Raw genomic sequence first — 12,068 nt, forward strand, 5'->3', positions numbered from 1 at the left:
GGGAACATAGCCTAAAACACCATGACATAATAAATCTATGGGATTACATGCTATGAAACAGGTGCTGTTGTGCAAAAATAGTCTTGTCCAGTGCTGGGGCATATAATTCCCACAACCATTCCAGATAAGCCTGTAGGGTTGGGCACAATGTGTGAGACATAAGCCCCTGTTACAGCAGGAGCAAGCCAGTGCCAACCTGTCAGATCAGCGCTCGCTTGCTCCTCGTTCCCCGCTCGCTGCCAGCGCTATTAGACGGGCCAACAGCAAGCAGATAAGAGCAGGGGGGCTGCGGGAGGTGCTCCCTCAATGTCTTTAGATCCCATAGGATTGGCGGCAGTCAGCAGACTGTCGTTTTCGTTGAAAAATTTTTCAGCATGTTGAAGACAATTACCAGCTGTAATGGCTGATAATCACTTGGTGTAATAGGGTCTATAGTCTGGCACCCTCCTGCCCAGTGCATGTATATATTGTGCTTTGAGGAATGTTCACTCCCTGCCCAAGAACGTTTCACGCCACCAAGCATGATAGTGCGAAACGTTTGTAGGCAGGGAGTGAGCGTTCCTCTGCGTTCTGCTCTGTACTATTGGATGAAATAAAGGTGAACTTTTTAAAGTGATGTGCCGCTGATTGCATTCTTCTTGGAAATATGGTGCTTTAAATTCTTCTCCTCTATAAAACAGAACTTATAAAATGTGGATAATAAAACTGTAAAACTTCTAAATGCAAAAATAGCAGAAGGTTCCTAAAGGGCTAGTTGGCCTTACACGGGTATATTAGGTTGCAGCAGTTAGAGTGAGGCTATACTGCAAATTTCCACAGCTTTTCAAATTGCCCCATGTGGTTTGTAGCTACATCTGAATAAAACCTAAAAAGAGAGGCCGATATTAGGGAACAAAAGATCATATTCAGTTAGCCTCATGTTGGTGACAGTTATCTACAGACTACATTCACCTGGATGTGGAGATATATAAAGGCCATGGTATATATGTGTCTGCACACTTTGTACCCACTTCTTTACATAGCCTCTTCATAATCGGTCTTTTTCTGCCTCCATTTAACCTCACTGTTTAGGTTTCGACATCAGTGACAAGTTGTTGTGGGAGCAGATTGCCAGAAACCCTGATCGATAACTGTGACGCCGGTTACCCTGGCGTCTCTTGTGATTTGCTGACAATTGGCGACATTTAATTTGCACTTTCTGGAAAAGTACTGAAATTCGGTGAATGTTTCATTGATCTGGTATTAGTAGCAGCAGTTAAGAATGATTGGAACAGTGACGCTTTGTTTCTGGTCTATATTCCTCCTTATTTGAGTGACATGGCCCCAGGCAGTATATGAGATCCTGGGCAAAATATATGACCCTGTATTAGCTCGGTGTGGTGCTTATGAGCAGTATATATAAACTCCTGGGAAGTATACAGGCATCTAGGCAGTTTATGAGCTCCCAGGCAGCATAAGTGGCCTCCAGAATGCTGTATCATGCTGAGGCTATGTTCACACTACGTAAAAAACATGTCCGTATTTCATAACAACAGCCGTATTTGAGCAAACAACGGACGATATTTTGGAAATAACGGCCGTGTTTTTTACGTAGTGTGAACCCAGCCTCAGGCTGTACATTTGTACATTAGGCTGTACATTTTTTGTGCAGCAGTTCTTGGGAAGTATACAGTCTTTTAGATAACATATGGGTGCCTAGAAAATATGAGCTTTGGCGCAGTGGTGTCCAATACAATAGATGAGCTTCTGGGCAGAATACATTGTATGATCTCATAAATTATACTATATTTTATATATTAGCTGGAGACAGTAAGTATAGACGCCTGGGAACTATACAGGCTTTTACATGCATGGGCTCCTTTACAGTATATGAGCTTTTGGAGCAATATATGCAGTCTGATGCAAATTAGAAGCTCCCGATGTGATATATTAGCTCCTGGAGAGTATACAGGCTCCTGGGTGGTATATGGGCTCCCGGGCTATATATGAGTTTATAGGCAGTATATAAGCTCTTGGGTAGTATACAAGCATTATATAAGCCACTGGGCAGTTGTCACGCTTTGCTATGTTAGCCCCTATTCAGTACACCTGGGATGTATACAATATCCTGGGTAGTATATGAGGTCCCAGTGCAGTATATGAGCTCTTCTAGTAGATAAGCTTCCAGACAGTATAATTAAGCTTCTGTTCAGATTATATAAGATCTGGGGCAGTATATTTGAGTTCTGTACAGTATATATAAGCTTGTGAGCAGTAAAGATTAGCTTCTGGGAACTCCGAGTCAGTATATATTAGCTTCTGGGCATTTTATGAGCTCTATTGTTAACATATTGTCTATATATTTTCACAATTTTCTGTTATGCTTTCATGTAAACTATGGCATTGTAACAATGTTGTAAGTTTGTTCACTGTATAATAAAAATAGTTTATACATATATATATATATATATATATATATACATATTTATGTATTTATAAAATATATATATATATTTATGTATTATAAAATATGGAAGCTATGGAGCAGTATATGGAGTATGAGCTTCTGGGCAGTATATGGACGCTGGGGTAGTATATATAGACAGTGTATATAAACACCTGGGCAGTATATATGCATGTGTTGCTTGGCACTGATATACACAGTGTCACAGGTTAGTACTTTACGCTGATTCAGGACCCTTCACACATAGTTGGTGCCAACCCAGGTGACACCTGACTTTCCGGATACAAGTGGATTTTGATCAGATAAATCCCGTCAAACAGAAACAAGGGATTGAGGGGAGGAGTGGGTCAGGGTGAGTTCAGGGGCTGCAAAGGTTCTGCTTTCACAACTCCTTGACTATTCTGTCAGCCTGGAACATTGCGTTCTTATCATGACATCACCACAGGGGTGGCGTGTCATACGCAAAAACCTATGCCATCTTCTGTAATGACAGAAGTGGGGACTTCCATGGTGGATGCCAGTGTGGCCATTACTTTGTACATCTCTGTACAGTGCTGGGGAATGTGTGTAATAAATTGATTGTCCCCTAACAATGGCAGCTGTATTATGTATTAGGCAACAAGTGAATAGTCAGTGCCTACCAAAAGGAGTGCAAGAAAGGAGAACCAGTGAAGTGGTGACAGGATAAATGGCAGCCAGCATCTGTGATCCTGCCTACTCCAACCCTGCAGAATATTTACCGCTAAAAACACCTACAGGGGGCATGTGAGCATTAGAACTGGACCCTGGAGCAACAGAAGAAGGCCACCTAATAAATCACCATTATTGTGGTAAGATGTGTATGCTTCACATACCAACAGAAAAGGGGGCACCTGAATGCATTATGGGCAGAAGGCACTGATGGGAACCTTTGGTTCTGGTGATCATAAAGATGTTGGTTTGATACGTACCACCTGTGTAAACATTGTTGCTGACCATCATAATGCATTTCCTTAATGGCAGCGGCCCTATCCAACAGCCGTACTGCAAATTTTGTTCCACAAAGGAGAAAAAAATCCATCAATGTTACTGAGTTAGGGCCCTATTCCACGGGACGATTATCGTTCAGATTATCGTTAAATCGGTTGAATCTAAACGATAATCGTTCGGTTGAAATGCAGTTAACGATTAATAACCAAACGAGAAATCATTGATCACTTTATAAGTCCTGGACCTATTTTTATCGTTGCTCATTCGCAAAACATTCGCAAATCGTTCGCATTGAATAAGACGTCGTTCGGTCGTTTGCAGTAGATACGAACGCAATAGCGAAGAAAGAACTATTGCAAATACGATCATAAGTAACGATTATCGTTCCATGGAAATGAGTGTCTTTTGCAATAGCGGTCGTTTGAGATCGTTAATCATTAACGATTATACGAACGATAATCATCCGGTGGAATAGGGCCCTTACTGAGATTTTAATAGGTGTAATTGTGTGAAATAAATGACTGTTAAACTTTATTCAGTACAATTACAGAAATATCAAATTTATACAATTCTTATGTTGTATTACTTTAAAGCGATTTTTCAGCTCCTATTCACTTCAAGTCACTTCTAGTAAATTGCCTTTACTTTCACACCATCCTTTCTGAGTCCCCCCGTATGTTGTTACTTAACTGCAGTTGGTTGTATCTGCCTCATCTCCTGTAGCTGTAAAACAGGAATCCACATTGTACTCACATGCCTCTTTGTTTTCAGTTCTACTAGTCAACACTTCTTAAAGACACAGTAGCTCAGGATATGAATGGTAGAATTATGGGAGGGCACTGTGACGTCGTGGGGATTTATAAGGAGGGATTATTGGGGGAGGGGGCCACAGTGGAGCTTTGTAAGCAAAGAAAAGGAAAAAACATGAGAGCAGCTGAGGTAAGGGACTAGAGGGTCTCTGGTGGTCTTGTTTTAGATGTGACCCCAGCAGTATTTTGGGGCTAATCTGCACAATAGCAATGTATTGCTTGGTCAGTTGACTTCCAGTCTCCTCTTCTGGGACTACAACTCTTAACATTGTCCCCCATGCTGTTGTTAGTGGGCCATGGTCCCCTTTCTTCTGGCTATGACTGAGGAGGCAGTTGAGGCCTGGACTGGGTTGCTGTGTTGTACAGAGCAGGCAGGCACCAGGTGCATTATGGGATTGTAATTTAACTGATGTTCACAGGAACATCATGTGGAAAGTAAGATATGGCTGCTATATCTACACAGCACTATGGACACAGTAGAGCTGTATGTGTGGGAAACACTGTGCATGGCTCCGGCTCCGTCACCTGCGCTGCTCGTACCTCACCGCCCTCCTTATCTTGTTTGTTTTCAGGGAGCAGAAAGCGTCAGGAGCAGAGGAGTGTAAGCAGACACATACACAAGCACCACCGCCACCTGTAGTGTCTGGCTTTATGACCAGTGTTTATCTCTTGCAGTGTGGTCAGTGACATTGACATCCGGCCATGGAGAATCCTCTGCAGACAGAAATGGTAAACATGGGGCTTTGTGAAAAACCCAATGGAATGCTGGGAACAGAGACACCAGAGCCAAGGTAAGATGTGATCTGTCGTCTAAATCACCCCAACGTAGGTAAAGGTGGGATGGGGGGGTTCTACACCACTTTTGCACCCTGTAACCACAGTAATATGTTTTATTTAGTTACACTGGACCAGAAAACCAAGAGCTTGAAGAGTTCCTACCTCATGTCTCTGGAAAAGAGAAACAGCGATTTACAGATGTGAGTAACCAACAGGGCCTATGAGGGCATGATCCTCTATATATGGATCCGATAATTGGCGGGATAGAAATACAGCTCGGGATCTGATTACTGACCACAGCGCATTTCAGAGCAGTAACAGATCAAGCATCCCCTGCCCCAAGCAGGTTTTATTAATGTTCTCTAATTTTATACTTATCCGTCTAGACAGAAATTACAATTCTTACGATTATTTCCTCACAGTTCGAAGGGAAGACATCGTTCGGAATGTCCATCTTTAACCTAAGTAACGCCATCATGGGTAGCGGCATCCTAGGATTAGCATATGCAATGGCTAACACAGGCATTCTTCTCTTCTTGTAAGTGTCTTTTATTGTATATTGTTGTATCTGTCACTGTAAAAGCCACCCATAGATGTTGTCATTGTTACTATACACTGATCAGCCATAACAAGGACCACTGATCAATGAAGTGAACAGTCAGTTCTTGAAATGAATGTTTTTGAAGCAGGATAAATGGGCAAAGAATCTTACAAGAGACGATTTGTGATGGTTAGATGTCTTTTTAGGATATGCCATAAATGGCAGGTCCTGTGGGGTGTGACCAGTATGCAGTGGTTAGTATCTACCAAAAGTGGTCCAAGGAAGGACAACTGGGGAAGCGGCAACATGGTCTTGGGTGTCCAGAGCTCAAAGGTGCATGTAAAGAGACAAGGCTAGCCCATCTGGTCCGATTCCACAGAAGAGCTACTGTAGCACAACTTTTTTGTAGCTGAAAAAGGCAATGCTGGCTATGATAGAAAGATGTCAAAACACACAGTGCTTCTCACCTTGTGGTGTATGGGACTGTGCACCCATCAACTTGTCAGAGTGCCCATGCTCACCCCTGTTCACTGCCAAAGTGCCACAGGAAATTTTTGCATCACAAATGGATCATGGAGCAGTGACTAAAGGTGGCCTGCTAATGGCCTATTAATTTACATTCTCAGTACAACAAGATGCACTGTGGGAAGTTGGAAAGTCGGCTGAGGTATTGTCATGCACTGGTTCTGCTGGAAAACCTTGGGTAAAAGCCTCTTTAAGCATAATGGTGCACTGAGCCACACAGCAAAAATTGTTCAGTAATGGACTGAGGAACATAAAAAAAAGTTAAGATAGTGACTTGGTTTCTAAATTCCCCAGATCCTATTCTAGTCCAGTATCTGTGGGATACAGTGCAAGTAATACTTGCTTCGGTAGCATGGGGAGGAACTACACAATATTAGGTTTTAATGTTTTGGCTAATCACGGGTATCGCCCTTAGAGCTCTGTTATTAGGTACAGTCCTATGTAAATCTTAATAAATAATTGTATAATGGAAGGATCGGCAGTTTTCCCATAAACTTTGGTCCAAATTTATTAAGCTTCCGCCAAGCACAGGGCCCGATAAAAGTCGGTAAAATGTTCAGTTTTGTAAAGGGTCTGTACCTTTCTCACAAGGTAAGTGGGCAGGGGAGGAGGCACAGCATGGTGTTAAGGGAGTGTGGCATCCCCGGAGCGGGCATAGATTTTATTGAAGGTGCACGGGCAGCTCACATGCATGTATGCCAATGAGGGATGAATTTTAAATGGCATATTAGATGCTGATCGCAATAAATCCCCCCCTTTGTGTTTCAGTTTCTTGGCTCCCAGATGCTAATATGTTGTACCAAACCTTTAGCTGTAAAGGGAAAACTAAACCAGTATGGTGGTTTAGCTTTTATCTGACGGAATTGTGGCAAAAATTATGCTATTTTACTGCTATTTACTGATAAATTAGAGGATCTGTGACCCACCAGTTAGGGTACTATTACACAGCCCGATAATAACTGTTAAAGATCTGCTAGATCGGCGCTCGTTCACTGCTCCTATTACATGGCCCGATAATCGTTTAACAAGGGCTGCATGGACATTGTTACCAATGTCCTTGCAGCCCTTGCTTAAACTGCATACATTACCTATCCATGGTCCAGAGCTCCTCTTGAGTTCTGCTTCTCCCCGGTCCCGCGCGCTGCAGCTCCAGAGCGGCCTGTCTCAGCTGACAGGCCGCTCAGCCAGTCACTGGCTGCGGCGGTCCAGGCCTGTGATTGGCTGAGCGGCCTGTCAGCTGAGACAGGCCGCTCTGAAGCTGGAGCGCGCAGGACCCGGTGAGAAGCAGAACGCAAGAGGAGCCCTGCAAAGTGTATACTCCAAACAGGATGATTTTAAAAAATATTTACCTGTTAAATACTGGTTAAGGCTATGTTCCCACTAGGTAAGAGACCGGCCGTTCTGTGACTGCGGCCGGGTCACGAAACGGCCGGTCTCTGGCCGGATCATCTCGGCTGGTACTTAAGTACCGGCCTGATGATCTTTCCGGCCGCAGAGCTCTGATGCGGGCGCATCAGCCGCCCGGAGCTGCTCGCTTCACTGTGTGAACTGACAGGTCTTTCTGCGTCCGGAATTCACTGAATTCTGGCCGCAGAAAACTGATCTGTCAGTTTTTTCCGGCGCCACATGGGATCCCGGCCGGAGCGTGTACGATGTGTGTACGCTCCGGCCGGGACTTCATTGAAAATAAGACTATGTTCCACCCCTCAAAACTACGGCCGTAGTTCTGCGGCGAGAACTATGGCCGTAGTTTTACGTAGTGTTAACATAGCCTAAGGGTACAAACACACACATGGTTGGAGTCCATCCGAACCCGAGCGTTGGGCATTTGATTAGCTGGGGCTGCTGAACTTGGATAAAGCTCTAAGGTTGTCTGGAAAACATGGATACAGCCAACGACTATATCCATGCTTTCCACATAGCCTTAGAGCTTTATCCAAGTTCAGCAGCCACCGCTAATCAAATGCCGAAAGTTCGGGTTTGGATCGACTCGAGCATGCTCAAGGTTCGCTCATCTCTACACACGACGCATCCACAGTGGATTTCTTGCTGCGAATTCGCAGCAAGAACCGCTGCGGATTCATGACCTGTAATGTCTATGGGAAGACAGTGGGATGTCAATCCCGCTGCATGTATGTCAGGAGACCACCCTGTTAAGCCCCCGCTGGCCAGAGCATATACATTACCTGCTCCTCTATCTGGCTAGCTTCGGGGGTTCCCGAGTGGATGTCCCACTCAGCCAAACAGTGTGCTGCCCGCTGCGGATCCGTCGTGTGTGTTTGTACTCTCATAAATAGAACTTAGACCAAAAATGGGGGAAAAGTCCAATTATCCACCTAAAAATAGGCTCCAAGCCAGAGTGTAATAATGGCCCTTCTGTATCTAACAGCTGACTGTATAGATCAGTAAAACCTCTAAATAGTGTTTAATGGCCACCTTGAGGGGGCTGCTTCCCAATGCTCATATTGGTGAAGGTCTTTGGCTGGTGTAATGTTTATCTCACTTAAAGGGGTAATCCAGAATTAGAAAAACTTTGGTGGTTTCTTCCAAAAACAGTGCCACATCTGTCCTTAGGTTCTGGTTAGTATTACAGCTCAGTTATTTTCATTTCGAAAAATCTTAGCTGCACAAACTGGGTATAAGGGTATGTGCACACTACGGAATATGCACAGAACTTCCAAGCAGAGTCCGCGTGGTGGACTCCACTTAAAAGTTCCACGCGTATTCCATAGTGTGCGCATACACTAAGGGCCCTATTATATGGAGCCATTATTGCTCAGTGTAATAGAGACAACGATCAGCCGATGATCATTGGTTAAGGTTTGGACGTACGTGTAATAGCGATGCACAGCCGACGGCTGACAATTGCCCTAACATCTGATACCTTACCTCTCCCCGCTCACGGTCTTCTCTCCTGGACTGCCGCGGCCTGTCAGTTGACAGGCCGCTTAGACGCTGCAGAAGCTGGGACCGGCAAGCTGCAGAGCACAGCAGAGAAGATGGGGAGTGGGGAGAGGTAAGGGATCAGGTATTTAGGCAAGGGCTGCATTGACATCACAAACAATGTCAGTACAGCCCTTACTGTGCGAATAGCGGGCCGTCTAATAGGTCCAGTAAATGGGCGCTGATCTAGAAGATCGGCACTCATTTACTGAAATGATTGGGCCGTAATCAGCCTGTGTAATAGGACCCTAAGGGTCCTAGAGTGGAGCTGTTTTGGAAAGGAGGCCGCTCTGTTTTTCCTAACTTGCATAACCCCTTTAAGTGTTTTCATTGACCCCAAAGTTCCCTCACTGTGCCCTATAATTAGCTTCACATGATACCACAGTACTTCATATTACAGACGGATTATGTGAAGGTCTGATCTTTGAGATATCTGGTACTTGTGACTCCCTCAGCCGTGACAGTAAAATCACTGGTGTAAGACGCCACATGATACAATCAAAGTGGAGGGGCCACAATCCAGCACTGAGACATTTCAAGTGCAGCTGCACCTCCCTGGTTCACCATGCTAAGGGTCACGGTGGTGAGAAGCTAATGGCTCTGCCACTGGTCATTAACATCTCACTTAATTAATAAGAAATTGTCGCCTGATGTTTGTTGTGTCAATACCCTGCCCAATCACACAGCCAAGCCCAGTTTCTTGACCCTGGTATTGAGCACAGAAATATTATCCTAAATGTGGGGACACAGCATTCTCCTCTCCTGTGGGAACAGACATCATCCTCTGTTCTCAAGCTGTATGAGCAGCTTCAGGTGTCTCATCTTCCAGTTTGGGCACACAGGGTTGAAGCCGGTGCCAGCATGGCCAGTCAGCCTATATGGGTAGAGGGAGCATTACTTCTCTAATAACTGGAAAAATGGGGAGAGAATTTTGGATGCTGGAGTAATGTCTAATGATTGCTAGAACAGGAGGTGGCCATGAGGTTATATGATGGGCTGATATTTTTTGGAAGATAAGGTTGTCTGATGCCACACTACTAAGTTGGTTACTGGTGGGATCAGTATGTAGGGTTGTTTGATTCATACTTTTAAAAATATACATAGTGTGAACCCAGCCTTAAGTTGGTTGCTGATTTCTAGTCTTGTCGTGTCCTATTAGGGTGGACATCAGAATATAGTAGAGTAATGAAAACGACTGTTAACACCTGGTTTATAGAATTTGTAGCCTGTGTCGTTTTTCCTTTTATCTCCTGGCTTCCTCCACAATGCCAGCTGCAGTTTCCCACAGCTCAGGGACAGCAGTAGAAATCTGGCGGCAGTATCAGCTCTGCCCATCCGAGCACAGGCACCTCTTGTTTCCTCTCTAAACCACTTCATCCAGAGTTTGGAATATTCCCCTTAATAGCTTGTCGGGTTTTAAACGTAGAAAACACGTTACCTGAGGACAGAGCTACTAGCCTGCACATACAGAGCGTAAATCGCTGCAGGAGCCATAAAGAGTATTCCTCTGACACGGGTCCTGGGAACATTGGACAATCTGCAAGAGAATAAAGTTAGGCTAGGTTCACACTGCGTTTTCAGCATCCGTTTAACGGATCCGTTTTTTTTAACGTCCAGAAAAATAGGGTCAGCAACGTTTTTTGGTCCGTTTTGGTCCGCCAAAAAAAACGGATCCGTTTTTTTTTATAATGGAAGTCAATGGAAAAACGGATGCACACAAATGAATCCGTTTTTTGCAATCCGTTTTTCATGCGTTTTTTGCAAAAAACGGATACGTTAAACGTATGCTGAAAACGCAGTGTGAACCTAGCCTTATTGTTTCTATACAATAATATAGACATTGTAATAAATGCCTGGAACAATTTGATCTAGTCCTGTTCATATCATTAATTTCTGCATACAGTGTAACAAGCTGTTGGGCTTTGTGAGTCTCTCCTAAACCTGACAGCTTTCAGCTTCTGACTGTATGCACCAACTTTCACTGACAGCATGCAGGGAACTTGAAAATGTTAACCTTTAGGCACAAAGAGAGAATTATATCATTACTCTTGCACCATTTTTTAATGACTGTCTTCCCTTCAGCATATTTATCATGCATTTGCGTCATTTATGGCTGCATGTTCTTGGGGGCCTGGATAAGCTGAGTTCATCATAGACCACATATGACCATATGATAAATTTGGCACATCTTTGCATAAGGGAAAAAGCACAAATAATAACTGTCCCTCGAACTATATATTATACAGTGTTTAAGCTTCATTTGCATTAGACAGACACATGACAGTGATGTGACCCTTTGTGATTTCTGTGCAGTCTCATTCATTACATTCTTTTAAATGGCTGATATTTGCAGGTTTCTCCTTACGGCTGTGGCCCTGCTGTCCACATACTCGATCCACCTACTGCTGAAGTCCTCCGGCATCGTAGGTAAGTAAGGTCCAGAGCCCAGTAATATTAATTCCTCATGCAGTCCCTCAGTGATCACAGTCCACGTCTGGTGTATGGCATGTAAAAAGCTCCTTTGTGTGTTGTAGGGATAAGGGCATATGAGCAGTTAGGTCAGAAAGCCTTTGGGACCCCGGGAAAGTTGGCTGCTGCCATTGCCATAACACTGCAGAATATTGGAGGTGAGTAGTAGAGATGTAGGTGTGATGTTGCAGATCCACCTGCTCTTAAAGCCAAACATGTCATATCATGGTTTCTTGTTCTCCCGCAGCCATGTCCAGCTACCTGTACATTGTGAAATCGGAGCTGCCCCTAGTCATTCAGACATTCCTGAACCTTCGAGAGAAAACCACGTAAGTGATGCTCGCCCATGTCTTGCTGAATTTTGCCTCGGGTTCTGGATGTTTCCATGTAAAGCTGCTGAAAACATCAAGACCCACCTGAGGAGCCAGGGGAATCCAGGGGTATACAGATAGAAGAAAGGCCAAACTATGGAGCCTCTGAAATGTATATCTGCTGTTATCAACCATTACAGGCAGGGTAGAGACTGACTGTAGGGGAAGTGAATGCAGTCTATTGCTCCCTGTTATCAGCCATTCAAAGCTTCAGAGAAACT

At 44.2% G+C, this 12,068-nt stretch overlaps 2 protein-coding genes across 2 annotated transcripts in view; both read left to right on the top strand.

Annotated features, from left to right (window-relative positions):
- GNAI2 (G protein subunit alpha i2) overlaps positions 1-12,068 on the top strand; it is a 150,184-nt gene that overhangs the window by 14,960 nt on the left and 123,156 nt on the right. The window lies entirely within an intron of this gene.
- The window catches only part of SLC38A3 (solute carrier family 38 member 3), a 46,262-nt gene that overhangs the window by 13,374 nt on the left and 20,820 nt on the right, over positions 1-12,068 (top strand). The window contains exons 2-7 of the mRNA XM_069966532.1: positions 4,897-5,012; positions 5,120-5,198; positions 5,421-5,536; positions 11,361-11,434; positions 11,542-11,634; positions 11,724-11,805. Of these exons, the coding sequence (XP_069822633.1) occupies positions 4,924-5,012; positions 5,120-5,198; positions 5,421-5,536; positions 11,361-11,434; positions 11,542-11,634; positions 11,724-11,805 (533 nt within the window). The 5' untranslated portion in view covers positions 4,897-4,923. The remainder of the gene's footprint in view (positions 1-4,896; positions 5,013-5,119; positions 5,199-5,420; positions 5,537-11,360; positions 11,435-11,541; positions 11,635-11,723; positions 11,806-12,068) is intronic.

The sequence above is a fragment of the Dendropsophus ebraccatus genome, chromosome 4 (assembly GCF_027789765.1).
Source record: "Dendropsophus ebraccatus isolate aDenEbr1 chromosome 4, aDenEbr1.pat, whole genome shotgun sequence".
Lineage (NCBI taxonomy): Eukaryota > Metazoa > Chordata > Amphibia > Anura > Hylidae > Dendropsophus > Dendropsophus ebraccatus.